The sequence below is a fragment of the Cyclopterus lumpus genome, chromosome 11 (genome assembly GCF_009769545.1).
Source record: "Cyclopterus lumpus isolate fCycLum1 chromosome 11, fCycLum1.pri, whole genome shotgun sequence".
NCBI classification, from domain to species: Eukaryota; Metazoa; Chordata; class Actinopteri; order Perciformes; family Cyclopteridae; genus Cyclopterus; species Cyclopterus lumpus.
In genome coordinates this window covers 17,298,310-17,322,738 of record NC_046976.1, presented here as the reverse complement: position 1 = coordinate 17,322,738, position 24,429 = coordinate 17,298,310, and the positions used below count along the sequence as shown (strand labels likewise).

Here is a 24,429-nt window from a genome sequence, read left to right as displayed (position 1 = left end):
ATTTATTTGTCTTTACTGTTTTTATAAAACATGATGTTGAATATATTATGGAGCAGCTTCAGCTCTAAAATGTTGCTTACATGATAATAATATTGTGTATTAGTAGAATTGCTTGTACTTGTTTTGCTGATAATACTGTTGTACTCTTACTTAACTAAATTGGGATTAAAAATACAAATTTACATTGTGGTATTTCTGCTTTTTGAGTAAATAAGAGATGCACATACCTCGTTTACCACCTGATACGATGGAAAAGGCAAATAAAAAAGCTTGAGGACACCGCCGTGTAATTCAGATCTCTGAAGAGGAGCATTGTGTTCCCCGTGTGGAACAAAAGACGACAACTTTCTTGACATTCTTGTCCTCTTTTTACGACATTTCGCTCTTTGTTGCCTTCGGTTCTCGTCTCTTTTTATTGACTGTAAATGCAAATGTTAGAGCACGACTTTCAAAATAAATTAAGAGAGAAACGTCTTATTTTGTCTAAAAAAGAAAAAGAACCAAGAACCAAAACATGTATTGTGGTATGTCTTGAACTGGGCAATTTGCATAGCACCACACTCACACACACACTCACACACACACACACACACACACACACACACACACACACACACACACAGACAATCAGACTGGCCAGTTGTAATCAGGGCCAGAGATCAATGAGGAGCATCTTGTTACATCTTAACTGTGGGGAGGGAGGCACACTACCCCTATTGTAATGCTACTACCTTGGGGGAAGGGATGAGGGGGTGAAAGGTGGGGGGTTAGGGGTATGTAGGAGGAGGGGGTGGGGAGACAGTGAAATGCAAATGTTTCTAAAAGAAATCTTGGCCCGTTGAATATCAGAGCAAACAAAAAAAGTAGCAGTTTGAAGAGATGACAAAGGAGATAAAGAAGATCAAAGGGAACGAGGAGACATTTGGGGGTTAAATGCGGCATTGGTGCAAAGAGATGGTGCAGGGAGGGGGGAGGGGTGGAAGGGGGGGGGGGGGGGGGAAGCCTCTGATGGGGGGGGGGCATGGTCTCTCAGGTGGAGGCCTCTTGCCTCGGGGGCTCTCCATGTGTCGGTCCTGGCTAGTGACAGATGTCTCTCTCTCTCTCTCTCTCTCTCTCTCTCTCTCTATCAGAAGAAGAAGAAACAGCAACCACTAATCAGCAGACACTGTAACAGGAGGAGGAGGGGGAGGTTAAAAAAGAGAAGTAAGGGAGAAGAAGATATGGATAAGAAGAGGAAGAAGAAACAAGGCGTCATTAAACGCAACATTGCGCTGTATATATTCACTCCTCTCTCCTTGTTCCAAGATACCGTGACCGTGATGAGAACGTGTCGCTGGCATGAACACACGCTGACGATTACAATCTGTCCCGTGCGTGTGTATGTGTGCGTGTGTGTGTGTGTGTGTGTGTGTGTGTGTGTGTGCTGTGGATTAATCAGTCAGTCAGACAGGTAGGTGTGACGTCATCAGCCAATACAAGAGGCCCTCTTAAGGCCATGCTTATATAGCGAAGTGATGACGACAGGAAGGAAGAAGAAAGAACAATAGAAGTCCCTGAAATAATCCTATTTATTTACATTCCCTTTGTGGTAAACAAAAAGAAGAAGGAGGAGGAGGTCTGCTCATATTTAAAAAAAAAAAAATAGATGAGCTAATTCCTTAAACTCTATAAGCATTTGTCGCGTTGTCACCCTGCAGCATCAGAAGGCACAGATTCAGTTCAAGGAGCAGAACTGTGACCCTGAACACTGTGTGCACGTCCCAAGGTCCTTTGAGAAGAGGAGGTGGGCGAGCCTCTTTTTCTTTCTTTCTTCTTTTGTGTCACTGACTTGTGTGCTCTTGATTGTGTTAACATTTGCTTTGTGTGTAGAACATGTCTCTCTTCAGTAAAAGGTCAGGGGGGGCGGGGGGGGGGGGGGGGGTTAATCTATGCAAAAACATTTGACAGTTTGTGTAATCTGAAGATTTCCCAGAATATCTGCAGCACACGTGAACACGTTGACTTGTACTGCTCCCTGCTGGCCGTGTCGTGTTCCTGCACGCAAGATCAATAATTCCTATCCCCTTGGTCTAGATTAAAAGTATGTATATGAAAAACTCATCTTTTAAGTGCCCGTGCACATACATTGAGGTATCTGAATACCTGTGAAGTCATCAGAAAACATGAGATTCAAATGAGCCGTCCACTTCCTGTGTCACATACCAGGCTCATTACAATTTACCACCTTCCATCTGAGTTCCTCCAGAAAGGGACCTATGCAAAGGGCCTTTTTCGGGGGAGCGGGGCTTAAAGAGACAGAGAGACTCACACCGAGGGCCGAGTGTGTGACGTGTGTGACGTGTGTGTGACGTGTGCCATAGTTTGCACTGTTAGCGCTGTACAGACTAAAGCCAGGTTAGCTGCTAACCTTTTCTAGAGGCGATGCGAAGGATTAGAAATACAGCTGCAGCGCCCAATCTCGCTTTTTAGCACCTTTAATGCCACATTTATGGGACCAAAACACTTCCCACACCTCTCAGGATCATAAATCTGTCAACATCTTGTAAAAAATATAATAAACCGATGTTGTTTATTTCATATAATAACCTCTTTAATAGCATCGATTGTGCTTCCTTTACGGCAAATACGTCATAGAAATGAATCAGAAATGCTGCAAAATGCTTCAATGTGTTATTCACGACAGTAAAATTCCAGTGATGCAATACAAAAACAACAACAGGATAGCAACAGATATGGTGATACATATCTATATATACACATATAGGTCTCGTGCAGTATCCTCAACAGATGCTGTAATTCTACACATATTCCAGAAGGTGGCAGCAAAGCTGCACACATAAACGGCGAAAGAGTAACTGCACCATGTCTTCATTGTGTATAATGTTGTTAATGTGGTGTGTAGTTATTGACTTCAGCCCCCCACCCTCCCAGATTATTGTTAAAGGACAAGAAGAAGACATTAGAGAGCGACACCGTGGTACTTGTATTGATGAGGAATGAGGGGGCACAATGCAGGGCTGTATTTTTAATGTTTTTAGTGTGTTTAATGTTGACTTAGTCCTCGTCAGTCCTCACTGATTGCTGTGAAAATAATCTTACATTTAGCCGATTTCAACCGGTGGCTAACAGCTTCGGCGAGGTGCCACGAGCTGCAGCATTCAGTGGAGTCCTATTTGAATGGGGAAGCTGTAAAAAAAGATAAATATAAAAGTGCTCTTGCTGCCACCATATTGTCCTTGGAGTCGTTCCAGCCTTCCAGGAAACCCAAAAGTTGCAAATCAAACAACTCGGGCTGAGAAGGCGACCATCGTTTCCTTCACAATCCGACACACACTTGTCGACTCTTCACCGCATCCCACAACTGAGATATGCTACACTTCAGAGGGGCTCTCAGCCAGAGACACTAGTGGAGAGGTCAGGGAGAGCAGGAAACATTACGGAGAACCTCCACGGAGAGGTCACAAAGATGATGGATGATGATGCTGGATGATGGTTTACTAAAGAGCCCGAGAGTGTGCTTTTAACTTACGTTGTTCTGTATTGAAAGAAATGTACACGCTGACATGAATAATAAAGGGAATGACACACACACTCTCTCACACACACACACACACACACCATGAACACAGAGCTTTTTCAACAGGCTGGCATTGAACTCACGGACTACGCTTCCCTTTGACTGTCCTTGTCTATTTTCTCCCTGAGGACCGGGGGCAGACATGCCGGGGGGGGGGCTTCTGCGCACACACACACTCACACACACACACACACACGCACACACACACGTCACAGTTTCCACCCTGAACATAAATACACCCCCTGAGAGCATAACCATACACAGTCAGCTGAGGAGTCTATTATGACCACGGTGACCTCCCACTGGACACATGATCCACGAGGAACAGGGCCGTCAACGCGTAATAAAGAGCTTACTCTGAAATGTAATTAAGGTGCATGTGGCGCATGCTTTGTCGGTGTTCATAGTTTTATTTTTATCGCCCGTGCTGACTATCAAAAGGTAAAAAGTGATAATAAGCTTTACTGTGTCCACTGGATTTTGGGAGGAGGCCACGGTGGAGTTCTCCATCCGACACCTGGGCTTTGTGCTTTTATCACGTGCCCAACTGACTTCCAACTGGTCTCTCCTGCTTGTTTAAAAATGATAATGTACACTGATAAAAGAATAACAGTGTGTGTGCGTGTGTGTGTGTGTGTGTGTGTGTGTGTGTGAGTGTGTATTGTTGTTGCCCTTTACTCTACTTCATGTCTTCGCATTACTTATGGCTGTCTACGTGGTTCACACGCTGTTCCTCGCGTAAGAACATACTGTACAGCACATTATTGATCTCTTTTATCTCGGCACACAGATATTCTGAAACACATTTTCCTCGATGTATACTAGTTTCCCTTAACTCGTCCTGTTCCGAGCTGACATTGTTGAAATGTTGTGGTTCTCATCTGTGGATTTGAGGGCAAGTGAATTTACCCAAATGTCGCACTGCTTCTTTGGAGGAAGAGTTTGATATTTGGGAAATAGACGCAGTCTTGCAGAGCGTTGGATGAGGAGATTGATAACGCAATCTCTCCAAAGGTAATAACGTCTGACTATCATCACTTCAAAAGCTCACTGACTGGCGTTTAGTGTTAAAGTTCAACAGGCTACAGTGACACAACCTCTCTGTAGACATATAGCATAGCACACAGGCTACAGTAACACAACCTCCCTGTAGACATATATCATAGCACACAGGCTACAGTAACACAACCTCTCTGTAGATGACATATAGCATAGCACACAGGCTACAGTAACACAACCACTCTGTAGACATATAGCATAGCACACAGGCTACAGTCACACAACCTCCCTGTAGACATATAGCATAGCACACAGGCTACAGTAACACAACCTCTCTGTAGACATATAGCATAGCACACAGGCTACAGTAACACAACCTCTCTGTAGACATATAGCATAGCACACAGGCTACAGTAACACAACCTCTCTGTAGACATATAGCATAGCACACATGCTACAGTAACACAACCTCTCTGTAGATGACATATAGCATAGCACACAGGCTACAGTAACACAACCTCTCTGTAGATGACATATAGTATAGCACACAGGCTACAGTAACACAACCACTCTGTAGACATATAGCATAGCACATAGGCTACAGTAACACAACCTCTCTGTAGCTGACATATAGCATAGCACACAGGCTACAGTAACACATCCTCTCTGTAGATAACATATAGCATAGCACACAGGCTACAGTAACACAACCTCTCTGTAGACATATAGCATAGCACACAGGCTACAGTAACACAACCTCTCTGTAGACATATAGCATAGCACACAGGCTACAGTAACACAACCTCTCTGTAGATGACATATAGCATAGCACACAGGCTACAGTAACACAACCACTCTGTAGACATATAGCATAGCACACAGGCTACAGTAACACAACCTCTCTGTAGATAACATATAGCATAGCACAAAGGCTACAGTAACACAACCTCTCTGTAGACATATAGCATAGCACACAGGCTACAGTAACACAACCTCTCTGTAGACATATAGCATAGCACACAGGCTACAGTAACGTAAGGTTAAAAGGAATAATAATAATTCTTAGTTCAAGATAAAGGAGCCTCTGTATTGATGTACAGAGGTAAAACATTGATTTATTGGTTGATGTATTGGTTTATTTATTAAATAATTATTTATTCGTGGTGCAAAGCTAGAAAATGTATTTTCTTTGCTGTCCGATATTTGCCTTCCGGTTGGAATCACTCATGATAAAAACCTGTTTGAAAAAACATATTGACATATTGTGGCACTAAACGAAGAAGGGCAAGAACGCACGCGAGCGTTAAAAGAGGGAAGCAGTCGCACGCTCGACGCCACGATGCGAAAGATATTTAATAATTTACCACAGCTCCACGGGCATTAAATAGGGAGAGAGCACAGGTGTGTTCAGTCATGGAGAGGACATGTGATGTGATGCCTCTACGACCTGGAGACGCAGACGCAGGTCAGACTGGCAACGACAACACGGTGACATCACCAGCTCGGGGTGAAACACCTGTCAGTGTCCACCCTGATAGCAGCCAGGTTCAATGTGCTGTCCCTGTGAGCCACGCGTTCATGAAACAAGAACTTTGAAACACTCAACCCGACATCGAGTTTTCCAAAGAGTCCCACGCTACAAAAACCATGTGGAAGTGCTAAAACCTGCAGTTCCTCTAAAGGCCACTGGAGGCTTGCTCCAATAGCGAGGTGCATTACAGCAGAAGTAAACACCGTTTGCATACAAATAAAAATGTATTCGAAAATGAAAATAAGTGTATGAAAAGTTGTTGTTGGTTTAAATATCATTTAGATTCAGTTGTGTGTTTTTTTCTTCTTTGAATAAAATATATTTTTGCATTTTTCAGGAGCAGATTTTTACAGTTTCGAAAAAAAAAAAATTCAAACTAACACGAGATGGGAGAAAAGCCACAGAGCAGGAATTAAAAAAAAACGATCATAGAGCAAATATGAATCTCGTGTTGCAATCAAAGGTTGGCTGACCCGATTTAACGGGGTGAAAGTTGCGTTATTATATGACGAGGCTTTCTGCGTGCAACGAGGGTAAATGATCTCCACCCACCAGTGAAACTTTTAGTGTGGAAGCGTTTCCTTCACTTTGACCTGTCACCTGCACTTGAAGGAAGGTCTGGACGTCTGAACCTCCGTGCGCCAAAACACAAACTCCCACCTATATGAATATTTGGGTGTGCAAGTGAAAGGGTGCGGCTTCGAAACGCAAGTCACAGCAAGGAGCGTAATTAAAGAAGAATCCCGTCTTGTTTGTTTTTTCTTTTTATTTCCAGGAGGCTTCACTGGGAAGACGGCGATAGACTGCAGGGGTGGCGCATCTTTACCCCGGGAGGTTTAGGGTCACGCTCCCTCGACAGGGATTTTGGGATTATCGCAGGACAATGAGATGTGTGGCAAACACACACGTTGATGATACGCATTGATTTCTATGGAAACCTGTGGACGTAGGTCACATTTAATAGCAGAGGTTCAAGTGTATCTAACACACAGTAACCCACCTGATGGGAAAATACCTGAACGCCTGGACACAGGGCACATGACAACTTCCCCCTTCACTTGCAACTTCCCTCTGCTTGTGCGTGCGTGTGTGTGTGTGTGTGTGTGTGTGTGTGTGTGTGTGTTTAATGCCCTCCCTCCTGAGTTTCCACCTGTAGCTATGTAGACCCTTCTGCCTGGTTGACGTGACGCACAGAGAGCTCGACCTTCGCAAGCATTACTCTCTGAGATATACACACACACACACACACACACACACACACCGGGTAATACACACACAGTCATGAGGCTCCACTCACACACATATACATGCACTCACAATAAATATATCCCCTTGTACACAGTACAGTCGTCACATGTGCCAGTGTAATGCCTATAAACAAGTGGCGCATAGCGCACGCGCACGTGCACTCAAGCGAGCGCACGCGTACACAATCTCATGCACGCCGATAAACCACTGTTACGCCCCCCAAAAGCCTGAAGGTTAATCTTTCTCAGCGTGCCCTGTGTCCCTGCTTGCACCTCATCTTGCACTCGCAGTGGGCCGAATCCAAAACATATTTCAGCGGTTTAACCGACTCTCACGGGTTTACTCCCGGTGGGGGGGGATCACCTCTGCGGGGGGTTGGGGGGGGGGGGGGGGGGGGGGGGGGTCGCACGCCATTCCTGTTGCTCAGTCAGAGGCCGAGCTGGAAAAAACAAATGGGACAGGTAAGGCGATCCATGGGAAAGTGGCCCCGTTGGATCAGGGTTTCGGTCTCTGTGGATGTGCAGAGTGCGGTCTTTGTGTATATTGTGAGGGGGGTTCGGGTTCTCCTGTGAGGACCGAGTCCCCGTTGGTTTGGATGGGCTTCGGGAAGATGAACACCTCCGTTGGACCTCTTCTGTGTGTATTTACGTACAAGCAATAAGAAACTTGTCCCCGGCTGCGATTCTCAAACAAATAAATGCTTTGATACAAAGAGAACTGGATACAGCGTGTGTGGGGGGGGGGGGCTGCTCGTTCCTATTCAAGTTATTTGGCAATGTCTGCTTGTTTTTTGACGTTACTTATTCACATACAGTATTTATTACATATAACACCACGCACTGTCTTAGATTGCATTAATTTAAGAGCAGCAGATACAGAAACATTTGAGAACACGAATAAAACGTGACAGTAATGTTAATCTGGTTAGTAGTGCTGCGTAGTCATATTGATGGAAAATTTATTATTTGGATTTTTTTTCTTTTTCAATGGCACGTGTGTAGGAATTTTCTTGCAGTGAAAACCATGCATTTAATATTGTTGTAGGCTAACATCCTGCACGATGTGGGATCCAGTCGCCAAGTGTTTGGTGTCGTGATGCATTCAGGGGCTCTTCTGAACCCCACGACATTCATGAAAATCAAGTGGATTGAACTCCGCAATCATTTCATTTCCTGAACTTTTTCTTTGTTCTTTTTCCTCCTACCTGCAGCGTGTCAATCTCAATATTACTATCAACATTTCTCAAACTGTTCATCCTCCGGTGTGAAATTACCCAACGTTGCTATTGGCAAAGAGTAAGATGTCAACAAACAGGCTTTGCAACCGTGAAAGAGATTGTTAAATACAGTACAGCCCCCCCCATAGTCAAACATCTGCATGTTGACACACATTGATTTGCCTGTACAGGCTCACACGACATGTGCGTGCGGTCTGAATTTGACTGAACGGTTGTCAGGGTTGAGGTTCAACTATCTGACCATGAGCAAGGCAGCGGAGAGAGAGAGAGAGAGAAAGAGTTCCTCTGAGGTGTGTGCGTGCATCTAGCGTGAATAAACAAATACGGTGCTGATATAGCTGCATTGTACACGTATGTTTGATCTAAGGGAGGCGGTTACCTGTGTGAGGCCTGTCGAAGTGTGTGTGTGTGTGTGTGTGTGTGTGTGATGGTAGAAATCCTGTGAGTAAACGTGGCACATATCTTGACATCTCCTGCTCTCCAGTGCTGGAAACAAAGATGAGCATTCAAACTAGTGGCGGCGTGTGTTTACTGCATGTGTGTGTGTGTGTACTGTCGGTATGTATGCTCAGCTATATAAGAGGAACACGTATACATGCACGGCCGCTCTGCAAATAAAGACCTGATAGAGAGAGCGAGTGAGGGTTTGAGAAGCTATACACACCCTCCAGTTAGCCGCTTGAGTAGAGTTGTTTGTTTGTTCTGCCACAGATGAGGAATCTTGTGTGTGCTTCCAGGAAGCAGCTATACGACTTCATTGGAAACGTACTTCCAAATTATGCAATATGCAAAAGCGGTGCGTGCCTGTAAATTACATTTAATCCAGACATTGGAAGAACTTTTTTTTTTATTGTGGGTTTTATACAGATGCATATGAGGAGTCACAGCCCACCAAACCACCATTTGTAGTTTTCAACCAGTTACACGGCAAGAAAATCTACTGGACAAGAAAAATGTACAATTCAATTCTTAAAATGTATAACTTACACTTCAAAACAGTTAAATGTTTAACGATACGGTTGTTTTATTGGCGTACCCACATTTATCGTGTGTCTGTATCAGCTGCTCTTAAATAAACTAATATAATGCCCACTGTAACTATTATGATGTTATGTGTAAACATAAATAAGTAAATTGCTATATATTGATGTGTGTGCATGGCCTAAACCATATATAAACATGTATGTGTTGGTCTAATAGTAAGATGTCACAATCAGAGCTGGCAGAAATGGTAAAATGTTAATTTCAATGCAAAGATACATTTAAACATAGTATTTTGGATTTAAATTAGGATGTGCAATGTGCGTACAGTGCAGTTTATTAGCAACATGCTCAAGCCATATTCGAGAATTTCTAATATTTAAACTTCACCGCAAATGCCTTTGGTTTGCAGTGTTTTTATTAATTTATGATTTTTAAAAAACATGACTCAAGAGTATTAAGGACATGAGTGACACGTTATGTTGATACTGGAACAGGGGTTTACCTGTTTGTTTACAGGTGTGCAACGTGGGACATTTTCACTGGAGATGTAGTTACTTCTTATTTCAAACGAAATAAAAATGTTTATAAGGCCCATTTCCAAATGATAATTTTTAAGAGAAAGTGTGTGAGTTTGATTTCTTTTATCGTTGGCTGCAAGCGTGAGCATCTTTAGCCCCGCCTCCAAACGGGGGCGGGGCTAAAGACGGAATGGCCCGTTGAAAGGGGGGCGTGGAGCTCTAAAAAAAAAAAAAAAAAATCCTTTTACTACATCCAGTCTTTCTGCCTGCGCATCATCTCAGATTGTTGGACCACGTCGATACTACGGAGCGGCCTTTCCTTCAACTCCTCTCGGGAACAACCTGTTTGATATCCCCTTAATTTAAGAAGGAAAAAAAACAAACAACCACCGCCCTTGCGCTATGGCGAAAGGAGAAGGAGGCGAACAATACTCCAACGCCAATTTATTGAACAAACCGGTCCAATCGGACGGAATCACGCTCGCCAGGAAGGTACGTTTTCATTCATGGGTTCAGAGTTATTTATGTGTACGTGCTGGGGCGGCTTTAGGCGATGCACGAGACTTGGGGGTGGGGGGGGTGAGAAAGAAGAAGCTGTTTTTAATTTACATTTTTTATGAATGACTGCATGCATGCATGCATTGCGAGGGACTGAGTCACGTCACGCTGCTGAGCCCGGGGGTTGCGTTTATATATATTTCTACACGAGGGTGAATTAAAAATGATTGACTAGAAGGAATATAATGTATTTTCAGTCGGCGTACGTACCCGGTTAAACTTCGGCTTACCAACCCACGGCGAAGCCTTTCACGAGACCCGTCTTCAGACGTTAGCTGAGCGGAAAGCTCAATTAGCTTCAGAATTAAGTCGGAATTTTAAGTTTCCCCAGACACTGTAATGAGCTGTTTTTTAAAGCTGCACATATAACTAGTTAAACCCCGGCCGCACGGAGCTAAATATGAAATCCACCGAAAAGTAACGTTAGCGTTGCTCTTCTCTCCCAACGGCTGCTTTTTTAATTTTTTATTATGTAGCTGTTTCACATCAGCTCACGTTGGGCTAACGTCTCATTCGCCATGCAGCTAACTATATATATATATATATGCTGGACTTTCTCATTTGTTTTTAATTCATAAATAAAAATGAATCCGACGTAGAAGGTACCTCACAAGTGAGCTCCATATTGGTTCGTGTGGGGAACCTACAGTCGCCCGAGTTGGGTTGGTGTTGCGTTCAGGGGGCTACAGTTCGAACACGCGTTTTGAACGTTGGGAGAAAATCGGCAAACAAATTAAATCTTTATCGGTACTTTTCTGTTTTTTTTTCTGTGTGCACAACGGCTTAACATTGGAGCAGCGACATTGTTTTGCATAGGCATGAAAAAGGGCATTTTAAGCTGTTGCTTTTCACCTTTTGGTCTCCCAAGACTCTTCGTTTTGTTGAAGAACGTCTGGGTTTAATTTCGTATTTGGAGAGGAGGAGGAGGAGGAGGAGGGGGGTTGATATCCATATCTTTGAATGCAGCAGGGATCACCTTAACAAGGCGACGTGTCAGACTCTCAGATGGGGACAGGCTGATTTTAAATTTTTAACATATCTTGTAATATTTATACAAATATAAAAAAACAGTTTGGCTACCTTTTTTGAGTCACGTGTTTACAGTCTGCTGTGATAACCCAAGTAGTAGCCTTTTTTAGAGCAGTGAAAGGAGGCTTCTTTTCATGTCTGGCTTGATTGACCTCATTAGGTAAATTGTGTCAGGCTTTTTTTTTTTGTGTGTATGTGCAAAAGATGTTTTTAAGTGCTTCTGTGCCTTGTGACATAAGTAGGTACACTCACTGCAGTGTCACGTCAACACCAAATCACCAGTTAATCAAACCGGTGTGGTGCCTACCATTGTATTGAGTCACTTAAGTATGGAGAATTGTCCCTAGCACCATCACAACATCGCAGTACAGGTTTCTTTTTGTCCCCTAAACAAAGGCTGGGTTGGGTGTATCAACAAGACGGAGGCCGGTTCATTCAGTAGTTGCAGTAACGGGGGTGTTTTAGTGTCGTGGCGTGAACTCTGAGGAGGTCTTTCTCATGCACGTCGGTGAGAAGACTACTGAAATGTGCCTGCAGTTCAAGGTACTGTCTCTTGAAGCCGGTTTATAACTTTATAGCCTTTTGATTGGTCAGCGGGGAGGGTGTGTTTACATCCCTCTGTGGCCAGGAGTGGTCACAGTGCCCTGGTCAAACTGGCAAGGCAATCCGTTTCGCCCCTCGCTTTCGTTGTGTGTGTGTGTGTGTGGGGCACCATGGTGTTGTCATGCCCTGGCACTGACTAGTCTGCAGAGATCCGTGTTGCTGCTAGAGGAGTTGTTTTACTGTCTGTCTGTTGACATTATTGCATCCACGGTGGTGAAAACGGAGAAGAATGAGCACTTGTTAAGGAAAACCAAGGGTTTCTTGTTCCCACAGTAGCCGTCCCTGACTTTTGCCAAATACGCTATATGATGATTAGCTTCTTGTTTTCTTAAGACTCTTTAGCCATTTATGAATTCGGGGGCCATATTCCTTTTATGAGGCACTTCAGAATAATCAGAGAATGATTTGTTACCCGAGCATTAGACTGCGTGCTGCTATAATGCAGTCGCCCTGCTAGTTTCTGAGCTGCTGTATGTCTACTCTGCAGAAACTACCCCTCCTATAATCACGAGGGCTTGGCCCTGCGGAGCCTGAACAGTTTTGTAAGGCAGCTGCAAATACTTAACCTACTTCTGGAGAAAGTGTCCTAAAGGCTAACATTGACTCATTCGTTTGGCATTGTCTTCTTAGTAGATAGTCGGATCTCAGATCTTTTAAAATGTCCTAATCCCGGATTCATCGAGCTGCTTGTATTACTCTGATTAACAGTTTCTCTCTTCCCCCCCCCCCAGCATGAACACAGGAACAAATTGTCGGTCTGCAACAAGATCTGCTACGCCGTCGGCGGAGCCCCCTACCAGATCACAGGATGTGCCCTGGGATTCTTTCTGCAGATCTATCTGCTGGACGTAGCTCAGGTGAGTTGGTTTGCACTATTTCAAATTTCCATGAGCACACCTGTCAAGACATTTAGTGTCTCATTCATACTGCGGACCTAAATATGCCCCCCCCCCCCCTTAAAGGACCACCACACTGGTATAGGGAACATACTGTGCATGCAACACTGTCCTTCCTGTACCCTATGCTGTCCCGCCGCAGTCTGTGCGGTGGCATTTACGGACCTGAGAGCAATGAGTTGGGCGTGATCCCTCCTCTGCCCTCAAACCACCTCTCTCACAAGGCCGCCTGTAGGACATTGTGACCCGCCAAAGCTCCCCAACAAAGGGCCGATTATCCTGGGAAAAAAAAAAAGGTGGAAAAAGTTTCTGTTTCCATTATTGACTCCACTGTATCAAAAAGGCTTACAGAGGCTTGTTCTGAAAAAAATGTGAGGGAGGCGGTGAGGCGCTCGCTTTAATGGGCTCTGACACTAATCTCATGGTTAAGGCCCAAATAGCGTGTAAGTCAACTGCTTCCCAGGGTTTTGCTTTGTCCGGCTACCAAGATCGTAGATTAAAAGTCTATTGGGTGACACAGCGAGGCGCTGATTGTACAGTCGGGAGTCGAGCATTCATCTCGCCGAGCCTCGAGTCAGGCTCCTCCCCTCGATGCTAAATGAACTGCAGACTGAGCCGAGCTGCCAAGTGGCACCTTCACTATTAAGTGGTTCCCTTCCGAGTAATGACTGTTTAAAAATAAAAAGGAAGAGTACAACTAAACACTACTCACTGTGATGTCACGTTGTAAAGCCACACTGCCGACTGCTCCATCAAACAGCTTAGCGGTTTAACAAGCGCATGCTATGTATAGGTTGACATTTAGTCGCTCTGTTGTTGATGCTAGTGTACGGGGCCCCGGGCGATGTTTAATGGTCTTTTTGAGCATCAAGAACGTCCCCTCTGCTGAATTGAGATTTTGTGTGCTTTTTAAATGTCACAGTTGCACTAAAGGTTTGTGTCTTGTCTCCCTTTTTTATTTATTTATTTTTTTGCAGCTGGATCCCTTCTACGCCTCCATCATTTTGTTTGTGGGCCGAGCGTGGGACGCCGTAACGGACCCGACGGTGGGCTTCCTGGTCTCCCGAAGCCCGTGGACGCGCTTCGGGCGCATGCTGCCCTGGTAAGTCGAACTCAAACTACCGTCTGATACCGTCGGACTTTATTTACGTGACGACTACATCTGCATTTAAGAGGGTTTTTTGTTTTTGTTTAAATCTGATAATTTTCTCCTCCAGCTGTACTGTTTGAGTCTCTCATGGGCCATTTCCATTACCTTGTTGATAGAGCCCAGTTATGTGTCACTGAAGCACTTCTCACACCATTTGCTGTCGGAAATGGGGGGGGGGGTGGGGCCTGCTGTCAGCCTTGGTGAGTCACAGCTGTGAATGGAATTTTTTTTTTTTTTTTCAAGCAAAGCACTGTACATGTTTCAGTGTTTGGGGGCGGGGCTTTGTTGTCCCCCGGGAGGTTACTGTGGGTCATGCTGATGCAATTACTGTGTTTCCTCTTTGTCCAACACATGTCATTCAAGCTCCTCCCCCCTCTGTCTCTCTCTGTCTCTCTGTCTCTGTCTCACATACACATAGGCTATAAAATAATCTGCTAAAACATGTGTTTAGTTGAAATGGTTCAGGCTCGGCCGCTTAGGTTTTAAAATGCGAAGCTACTTGAGACTTTCAAAACCAATATGGCAGCGGTCCCTGCAGGCGCTTCTTCTTGGTCGTTTCCCACTGCATGGCCTCCGGCACGGTATTGACGAACATAATCCTGCCTGCTCCTGAGTTTGCTCTTCACAGCCGGCACACAAACACTTTTTCCAGAGAGAATCCTCTAATTTTTTTATTTTTTTTAAAGGGCTCGGCTCTCTGTTCAAATATTTATTAGTCTAAACTTTTTTTTTAGCTATTTGATGTTTCCGATGATACACTCATTTGCACAAATTGCCACCCTTGAGGTATTAAAAGAAAAAATGTAAATGACACATAATAGCATTTTGGATATTTTTTTTTTTTTCTTTCTGTGAAATCCCCCTCGAAGTTAAAAATGTCACCGTGCAAATGAGCCCGTGTGGGAGGCCCTGTGGTGCTTCTTCACAGAAAGGTTCCTGACCCTTTTCTTCATGCATCTGAGCAGCCTACGCAGTTGGCTTCATTGCGTACAAGTTATTTGCCTGTTCCTGAAGTGTACAATTCACACAGGGTCCACTCAGACGGCGTGTCAGAACCCGGTGTGACCAGGAGAAAAGGTGACGACGTGTCCCAGGGTGTAGTCGGCTCTGTAATGAGCGCCGCGTGCCGCTCCGCGAATTTACTCCCCTGGCTATGTAATTTAAAAAGTGTGTGTGTGTGTGTGTGTGTGTGTGTGTGTGTGTGTGTGTGTGTGTGTGTGTGTGTGTGTGTGTGTGTACAGTTGGGAGATGAACCCGGATTTTTTTTAGTGTGAGTGTAGAGATCACCTGTGTGATTTAATTTAGATCACAAAGAAATGGCCGTTGTGTTTGGCTGCGGTTTCCCCAGTAGAGTCGTCTGTTCCTCTTTTTTTTTTTTTTTTTATGTGTGCAACAACGTGATGAAATGTCTTCTTGTTCTTCACGTTCAGATGAAGGTTTTCTGGATCCTCCGTGATTTGCTATCAGACAAAAAAAACAATAGTTATTTGTTCTATAGCCACATCTATAGCCTCCTGTGAACATTTGTAATGTATAATAATGTCATGCATACTCTGGACCTATTGATTTGAAGACAGAGGGTTGTGGTCAGTTTAACGATTGTAATGTTTACATCGAGATGCTGATGCTTGAACCTCCAAAGTGGGTCATGCTCGGTTCTGCAAAGGGAGATGCATTTTGTGGTGGGTGGGTGAGAAGAAAGGATGGCGGAATGATTGGCACTTTTGGTTTCATCACTCCGTCGTAAAGAGGAGATGGGGCGCGGTGCCTGAGATCAGGGATGAAGCCACAGGAGGAGGAGGAAGAAAGAAAGAAACTCCCCCCCCCCCCCCCCCCCCCCCCCCCCCCCCCCCCCCCCCCCTTCCGGAGCAGTTACGTCTTACGAGCTCCGGGTTGTAGGAAGTGAAGGGGGAGGGGCAGACGAGTCAGGCTATGCTCTCATTGGTCCAGCCCACAACACACCACACGGGTGAGCCAATCAGCGACTGGCCCTGCAGGATTTTTAAAGCCTGACTGAGGAATTCAGGAATTCACTAGGAGGTCACTAAAGTTCAAGCTTGAAGCGGAGCCACCGGCTCGGTCACAAGGGACGACGCGCTGCAGGTTCCCTGTAAATACATTATACACGTATTAATTGGACATTGTCCATTAAGTATCCAACTAAGACTGCCTGTCTTCCGTCCCTAACATGAATGTATTCAAGTGTGCCAAAGATTGGGATGAAGACACCAGTGTTTTGAGTTTTTTTATTTATTTCACAATTCCACATAAAGTAGATTATTAATTATTATTATTTTTTTTTTTTACTTTTCTCCGATTTCTGAAGTTTTTCTCGGAGCATAAAAAAAACACAACATCAGCTTGGTTTTCTACTTTTATTCCAGTTAATCACACACAGACAATATGATTGCTGCCAAAGTCATTTTATTTATGTATTGCTGTCAGCCCTTTTTTAAAAATAAAATAAAATGTTCACAGTTTAATAAGCAGCAGACTTAAGAAGCTGTCACCTGCTGAGTTAAAGAAATCCCCCGATAGTCATCGCGGCTATTTCAGAGTACATTTTGAATATGATTCCAGGAAGTGCATCAGCACGGTGCACGTCCTGGCTTAATCTGGCAAACTGTTTTAAGAACAGCATTCACTGGAAAAAGATGGGACGTGAAAGTCTATAAAAGTCTTTATGCCTTCCACACCTTGTTTTATCAGTTATAACACGTCTAAATGAAGCGGAGCATCTCCAAGGAAAGGTGATTTTTTTTTTTAACGCACCTCGGTCGGGTTAAATCCAGTAACGTCGATCCTTTTATGCTGCTTGTCAATTAGCAACAATGGAATAAGCTTTAAAAACAAACATGCATTCCTAAATGCATCGTCATATCCAGATAAAATATCAGCCCACGCTGCACACTCCTCACAGTGACTTCACACGGGTGTACAGTTAATCACATTACGTGGTCGACGGAGTCACATGAATGCTGCTCCCGCTGACATCACGCTCTTCTAAGTACGTCCTGTGGCTGTAAATGGGCTTCTGTTGATTAGTGGCCGGTCTGCTGGCGAGAAGTTACGTCTTTTATTTATTTATACATTGCAGTGACGAGTGTGTGACTTCACTTCCTGTCCGATGAGGATGAATCGCCTGGTGTTTGAATTCATTCTTCCGGAGAATAGGCGGAAAAGTTTGACGCCCACGCTCTTTGTTTCCAGAGGTGTGGCTGCTCTCGCTATCTCGCCTCTGATTGGAGAGCGTCGATCTGACCATAGGAAGGAGCAACTAGGGGGAAGGAAGTGACGAGAGGAATCCTACTCCCTCTTTAAATGACTTCTTGATGGAGATTTACTGGATATTAGACCTGTGAGGCAGACCTATGAACGTTTTTCTTACACAACATTGCCTCGTTGAACCACATTCCTGCAACAGAAGGGACACAAGTGAGTGTCACGTACTCTCATGCCCCTCCGATTTAGCCACAAGCTCGACCCGTCCTGTGTTCGTGGAACAGCAGGAACCCCCTTTCTCTATTAATCGGCAATGGGACGCCGATCGGTGCTGGGCCGAGGGGGAGGGGGGGGGGGGCACAAATGTAATGAAAGACTTGCTTAAATGGGCGCAGTTTATGTAACGAGTGTCCCCGCTTTTCATACGGCTGATAATTTGTTTACGCCGTGTTTCAAGGTTTCATCCACCGATGTTGTCTCTCTCTCTTTTTGTCTCCGTAAAGGGTCGTGCTCTCAACCCCCCTGGCGGTGCTTTCCTATTTCCTCATATGGTTCGTTCCTCCCTTTGAGGAAGGCAAAGTCATCTGGTACCTTTTCTTCTACTGCATCTTCCAGACCCTTCAAACTGTGAGTACAACACTCGACAATCCCAGCAACTGTTGTGTCAATGTCCCCGTATTGCACATTTTCTCATTTCTTAGCAAATCCTCTAATTAGAAATACTTTGGCATTTGACAGTTCACCTGCAGAGAGTCTCAGAGTTGTATCAATCTTCTCCCCTTGTCGCTCTTTTTCCCAGTGCTTCCATGTGCCGTACTCTGCCCTCACCATGTTCATCAGCTCCGAGCAGAAGGAAAGAGACTCCGCCACCGCGTACAGTGAGTGTCACAGTCTGCGTAGACCCTTTTTTTTTTTCCTTTTTCTTTGCAAACTGTTTTGTTTCGATTCGTTCGTTCACTAAAACCCCACCTCGCGTTTCCTCCACCGACAGGGATGACGGTGGAGGTCCTGGGCACCGTTCTCGGCACCGCTATCCAGGGGCAGATCGTGGGCATGGCGACTGCTCCCTGCCTCCCGGGACCCGCTGACATCGCGGCGGGCCTGAACTCCTCGCTGTCCGTCGGCCTCAATGCGTCGGCGCCCGTCATTTCCCTGGATGACACGGTAAACCACCCGAGCCGTGAGACGCATGGAGACGGTCGAGGCCGATGACGACAACTGAAACGGTGTTCGCTAACCCCGTTTCTTTTCTCTTGTTCCTCCTTCACAGAAAACGGCCTACATGATTGCCTCTGGCGTCATCTGCATCATCTACGTCCTGTGTGCCATTGTTCTTTTCTTCGGCGTGAGAGAGAAGAAAGGTGAGACGTTAATCTCTGTCAAACCGGCCACCATCCTTTCCGCTTAGACGCCTCACAAACTACACTAATGTTTCCTATTGGATGTGATGTTGCATCCTTGCTCACTCTTTCCTATTTTTCTTTTCCCCCCTCTCTCCAGAGTCTTGTCGTCCCAGGTCCGAGCCCATGGGTTTCTTCCAGGGGATCAAGCTGGTGATGGGACACGGACCGTATGCCAAGCTGGTCATGGTCTTCCTCTTCACCTCGCTGGGTTTCATGGTGCGTACAGCGGCACATGTTTTTACTTTGAGCTCAGGAGGTGTGTGTGTGTGTGTGTGTGTGTGCATGAACCGCAAGTCGGTACACTTTACGCCTTTTTGTCGTTACTTCGTCACTCGGTGATTTGTGCTCCCGGTCAGAGTTAAAGTGGCACCTGCAAAGTTGTCCAAGAGGTGTGTGTGTGTGTGTGTGTGTCTGTGTATTTGTTTGTTCAGGCAGTAGGATTTGACTGAGTAAATGTTCTGTCCCGCAGCTCCTGGAGGGAAACTTCGCCTTGTTCTGCAGCTCGACACTGGGCTTCAGAAACGACTTCCAGAATATACTACTGGCCATCATGGTGAGCACACACACACACACACACACACACACACACACACACACACACACACACACACACACACACACACACACACACACACACACACAGGTGGCACTCCTTCAGATAGGTGCACTGTTGCCAGAGCAATGGCTGCATATTCCCCCCCTCCCAGCACATGAAACCACAAGCAGTCCCAATTGTGTAGTAATAAGTTAAGCCATTAGCTTCAGAGTGCAGACAAAAGCTTCCCTCCCGGGGCGGACACATAAATTGTTCTTCGATCACAAGGCGAGTCTGTGCTCGCTCAGAAAGCGGTGTCTCCTGGCGGCCTGTTGTCCACTGTGGCCGCTCCGCCTGAATGCCATCCCATTCCCACAGACAGTAGTGGAGCCACATTATCTCCCTTGACCTTCCCTGAAGAAACGGTTCCTCAAGTCGGAGTCTCTTCAGATCCTGGCAGGTATTAAACCCAATTAATCCATAAAATGTGCTTTCTGTAGCACGCACATCAGAGCCGCAGATTACATGCTTTGATCCTTTACTTTACGGAAAGGATTCCGGAGTTTTCTTTTTTTTGTTGGAGCACATTTATTTAGTAAAGTTACTTTTCAGAGGCTCCGACAGTGTGAGCTCTTCTAGGAACCGCTCCGTAATCGTCAGTAAGTGATCCTAATCCTCTCCTTCAGTGATTGGATGAGATGTCAGACTAACCCTGGAAGCTTGTTAGTGCGAAGATGGGTTCAAACTGAACACGTCAAACCGACTGGTGTCATGTGAGGACTTGTAATTCAAACTCTGTGACACGCTAATGGTCAAATGTCATGAAACGTTGCGCAAGAGCAACGGGCAGTTCGATAATTGCAACAAACAAAAATCCCCTTTGTATGTAATGTTCTTCCTTTTTAATATATGGCACTTTGCTTCCAGCATGCTGCATTACTTCCATTGCCGCGCCACAAACAAGCTCATTTTCATTTGGCAGGAACACGCTGTGGTCGTCTTGTGTTAAAAACGTGCCCGAATGAGGAAGGTTTGGGCCACGTAAACTGATAATTATGTTTTGATGTCTTGTAAAAGAACGACCTGATGAGGCTCATGGAGGGGAGGAAGTGGTGTGGGCTGGTGGCTTTGAAGATGAAGTTCAGACGCACGCACTGCTGACACAACACAAGAAAATAGTTTATAAAGAAAGAAAAAAAGCCCTGCTGCAAAACATTTACTCTGCAATGTCATTAATACTGTGTGTGTGTGTGTGTGTGTGTGTGTGTGTGTGTGTGTGTGTGTGTGTGTGTGTGTGTGTGTGTGTGTGTGTGTGTGTGTGTGTGTGTGTGTGTGTGTGTGTGTGTGTGTGTGTGTGTGTGTGTGTGTGTGTGTGTGTGTGTGTGTGTGTGTGTGTGTGTGTGTGTGTGTGTGTGTGTGTGTGTGTGTGTGTGTGTGTGTGTGTGTGTGTGTGTGTGTGTGTGTGTAAAGCACCGCCGCTCTTATCTTTACCGTAGTCAAACATGGAGGGGTCAGAGGTCCAACTGATCCAAGCTCACCCCTTGTAGAGTCATCGGGTGACCCCTGTGGACATTTATGCACCACATTTGAGCTCAAATTTAGTTTTGGGAAGAGCCGAAGAAAACCGTGTGGTTTTCTGTTGCGTTTGGCAGATGCGAGAGGTCGAAACCCACAAAAAAAACGAAAGCTGGAGTCTTTTTTTTTTTTTTGAGAATGCGTCTACTGTTGTGCTTCTCTCCGCTGTGATGTCACGTGGCGCCCGAGGGTCTGAAGCTGCAATCGAAGGCCTCGTGTGGAATTTAATGCAACTTTTGTGTTTTTTTTTTTTTGTGGGGTTTTTTTTTGTCTGGAGGGTTTGAAAACAAACAGCTGGTTAACCAAAGCTTTTTGAATGTTTTTCTTCCTCCTCTCAGCTGTCTGCTACGCTGGCCATCCCCTTCTGGCAGTGGTTCCTGACTCGCTTTGGGAAAAAGACGGCGGTCTGCGCTGGCAGCTTGGTAAGGCCCACAGTCACGTTCAACCGCCACTGCCTGTGAAGGTTGGCGGGCATTAAATTATATCCCGGGAGTTGTAGGAAAAGCGGCTCCAAGTGTGTTTTATTTAAGAGCCTCGTTTTTAGGAAGTTCATCTCTGACTGGCAGCTCACCGTGTGTGTGTGTGCGTGTGTGCGCGTCGGTCTAATGCGTCTCTGTCCTGTCCAGTCGGTGGTTCCCTTCATGATCCTGGTGGTGTGTATGAAGAGCAATCTGATCATCACCTACATCGTCTCCTTTGCTGCTGGCGTCGGAGTGGCTGCAGCCTTCCTGCTGCCCTGGTAAGATCCACGTTGTTTTTTTGTTTTTTTAGTAGTAAAAAGTACCTATAAGTAGTACACTTAACCTTTCCGTGTTCTCCAGGTCCATGCTGCCCGACGTCGTCGACGACTTCCAAGTGCAGAACCCGGACTCCACCGGTCACGAAGCGCTCTTCTATTCCTTCTACGTCTTCTTCACCAAGTTCGCCTCTGGAGTCTCCCTCGGCATCTCCACTCTCAGTTTAGAGTAAGTACCTTAAACACACACACACACACACACACACAACCTATATTTTAAGTCAGTCAAAACGTGTCATCTAACGCAACACAATAATGATAATAAAAAGTAAAAGTTTTTTTAACATGCGTGTTTCTTCTGGTTTCAGTTTTGCAGGCTACATCAGTCGAGGCTGCTCTCAACCAGAGGAAGTGGCCATAACCTTGAAAGTGCTGGTCTCCGCCGCCCCCATAGGGCTCATCCTCATCGGCCTCGTCATTCTGTACTGGTATCCAATCACAGAGGAGCGGCGGCAAGGCAACCGCAAACTGCTACAGGAGCTGAGGTAGGACCGTGGTCTTGAAATGCCCTTTTTTTGTTTGTTGTGTTTGTCAGTGAATCAAATCTCCAATTTTTGATTTTTCAGGGACGAAGCGGATTCAGAAACTGACTCGACAGAACTCGTCAACATGATCTAGGACACTTCTTAGAGACCCGCGGACCAATGGGCTAATTTTTTTTGCACTGGGCAACTTACCTGGAACTGTCGTCTCTTACAGGCACTGCCCCCCACTGCTGCTGTTCAGTCTACAAAAAAACGTCATGGACTCTAAAAGTGTCCTTCAGCCACGCGGAGGGAGGCCTTTTCTAAAAACACCCCCCTCCACATTTGACCTTTTTCCCCAGCATTAAATTCATTCTCCCGTCTCGTGCCGTCAGATCTCAAAAGCCTTACTTTTCGTGTATAACATACTACTTTTGAGCACTGTGGACATTTTTTTTTTTTTGGGAGGGGGGGGAGGAGGAGGAGGTTGTTGGCCTTGTTCTCAGTTTTGAAAATTGCACACAAAACCATGAAATGTGACGGGAGCATGTACAAGCGGCCGTCAGGTGGTGGTGCAGCTTCGGCCCCCCCCCCCCCGCATGTCAACACCGACGCAGGAGCGGCGCCAAAGACGGCGCCGACGTCCAGAGATGTGAGAAACTTGAACGGTTATGACGCCTTAAGATTCAGAACTGACAGGATGACTCGCGTGTCACTTGCTCTCGAGCCATTGCCTTGGTGTGTATTTCTGAACATGTTTAAATGTTGTTTTTCTCATCTTTTTTTTTTTCCCCATTTATCCTCCATAGTTCAGTGAAACCAGTCAGCCAGTTTGCTTGAATCTCATTCCCATCCCACTGGCTCTCTTTCTTGTTAAGAAGCCGTCATAATGTGAAGTTTGAACTCGTGGCTGCACATTAGCGGCCTCACCACAGTACTGAAACCACTACAATAGTAAAAGCAGTTCGCTTACTGACATTATCGTATTTATAGGGCCGCTACTGAAAATGGGAAAAGCTTTTTTTTTCTTCTTTTTTTGTAAACTCTTTCGTTTCCTTTAATACTGGGGAAAAAATAGACGGCTACAGCTGTCTGAGTTATATCATAATTTAAATATTTATTATTTTTGATTTTATTTTTTTTCTGGGTTTATTTTTTACTCTTTACTATTTTTTTTTTTTTTTCGAAATTCATGTTTGCTGGTAAGTGGTTATTCTTGCAGTATTTAAATATATATATATATATATTTAAGGCCTCTGAGTTTCCAATTGGAAGATTCAAAGTGAGGAGTTGGAGTCAAATCGTGAGACATTTACGCGCCTTTCAGCGCACGTTGTTGCCAAGGCTACGACCTTTGCTCCACGTGCATTCAAAAAGGGAAGCGCATCATTGTTGGGAGAAAAAAAGTGTGTGTGTGTGTGTGTGTGTGTGTGTGTGTGTGATGAAGAAACAACAACAACCAGGATGCTTTGTGATCATCAGTCCCCGTCATCAAAGTGCATTGACATGGTTCATATCCATTGATATGGAACCGTGTACATCGACTTGTTTCTTTAGAGATTCCTAATATCTCTCCTAGCAGACACTCTCAATGACAACATGTTTAAAGTATCTAATAGTTGTACAGCCTGTAAAGCTCAACCCTGTTTAGTATTTAATTTTTTTTGTGTCTGCTATGGATCCATCGGTGAACTTCCCTCCATGACTCTTGAGGCCGTAGCCAAATGTGTGAGCTTTAATCTAGCGGGGACACTGAAGCCCTTATGCATAATGTACATATGTATGTAAACCTGTAAATATATTTGTGGCTGTGAAATGGACCTATGAACACTGTACTGTAGTTATTTAAGAAAATGATGAACGAAAACAAAATATTGTTAATAAATACTAATTGATCAATGTAATGTGAATGAGTTGACATTTATTTAACTTGAAGCAAAAAACAAAAACAAAAAATACAAGTTGTCTGTATTTGATATTTGGTTAATCAGCCACGTCCCAATGCCTACTGAAGAGATGGTTATATAAGTGTTATATTTTAGGGGCTCAGGTTGTGAGAGCAGCAACAATCCCCGTTAAATGAGCTGGTTCAAAAACATTAAAA

General features: G+C 44.9%; 1 protein-coding gene across 1 annotated transcript; it reads left to right on the top strand.

Annotated features, from left to right (window-relative positions):
- The first annotated feature begins 10,346 nt into the window (after window positions 1-10,346).
- Window positions 10,347-24,229, top strand: mfsd2ab (major facilitator superfamily domain containing 2ab). Its single transcript, XM_034544811.1, has 14 exons — window positions 10,347-10,586; window positions 13,016-13,141; window positions 14,158-14,282; window positions 18,056-18,179; window positions 18,352-18,430; window positions 18,544-18,716; window positions 18,823-18,913; window positions 19,053-19,171; window positions 19,425-19,508; window positions 21,404-21,487; window positions 21,692-21,804; window positions 21,887-22,030; window positions 22,170-22,346; window positions 22,428-24,229. The coding sequence occupies exons 1-14, from the start codon at window positions 10,497-10,499 to the stop codon at window positions 22,477-22,479; spliced, it is 1,581 nt and encodes a 526-aa protein (XP_034400702.1). The 5' UTR covers window positions 10,347-10,496; the 3' UTR covers window positions 22,480-24,229.
- Window positions 24,230-24,429: the final 200 nt, after the last annotated feature.

Bases quoted from the DNA above. Each gene is read 5' to 3' on its own strand.
- mfsd2ab (XM_034544811.1), top strand. From the start codon at position 10,497: ATGGCGAAAGGAGAAGGAGGCGAACAATACTCCAACGCCAATTTATTG. The intron at 19,172-19,424 runs GTGCGTACAGCG...TCTGTCCCGCAG, and splicing joins TCACCTCGCTGGGTTTCATG to CTCCTGGAGGGAAACTTCGC. The intron at 21,488-21,691 runs GTAAGGCCCACA...TGTCCTGTCCAG, and splicing joins CGGTCTGCGCTGGCAGCTTG to TCGGTGGTTCCCTTCATGAT.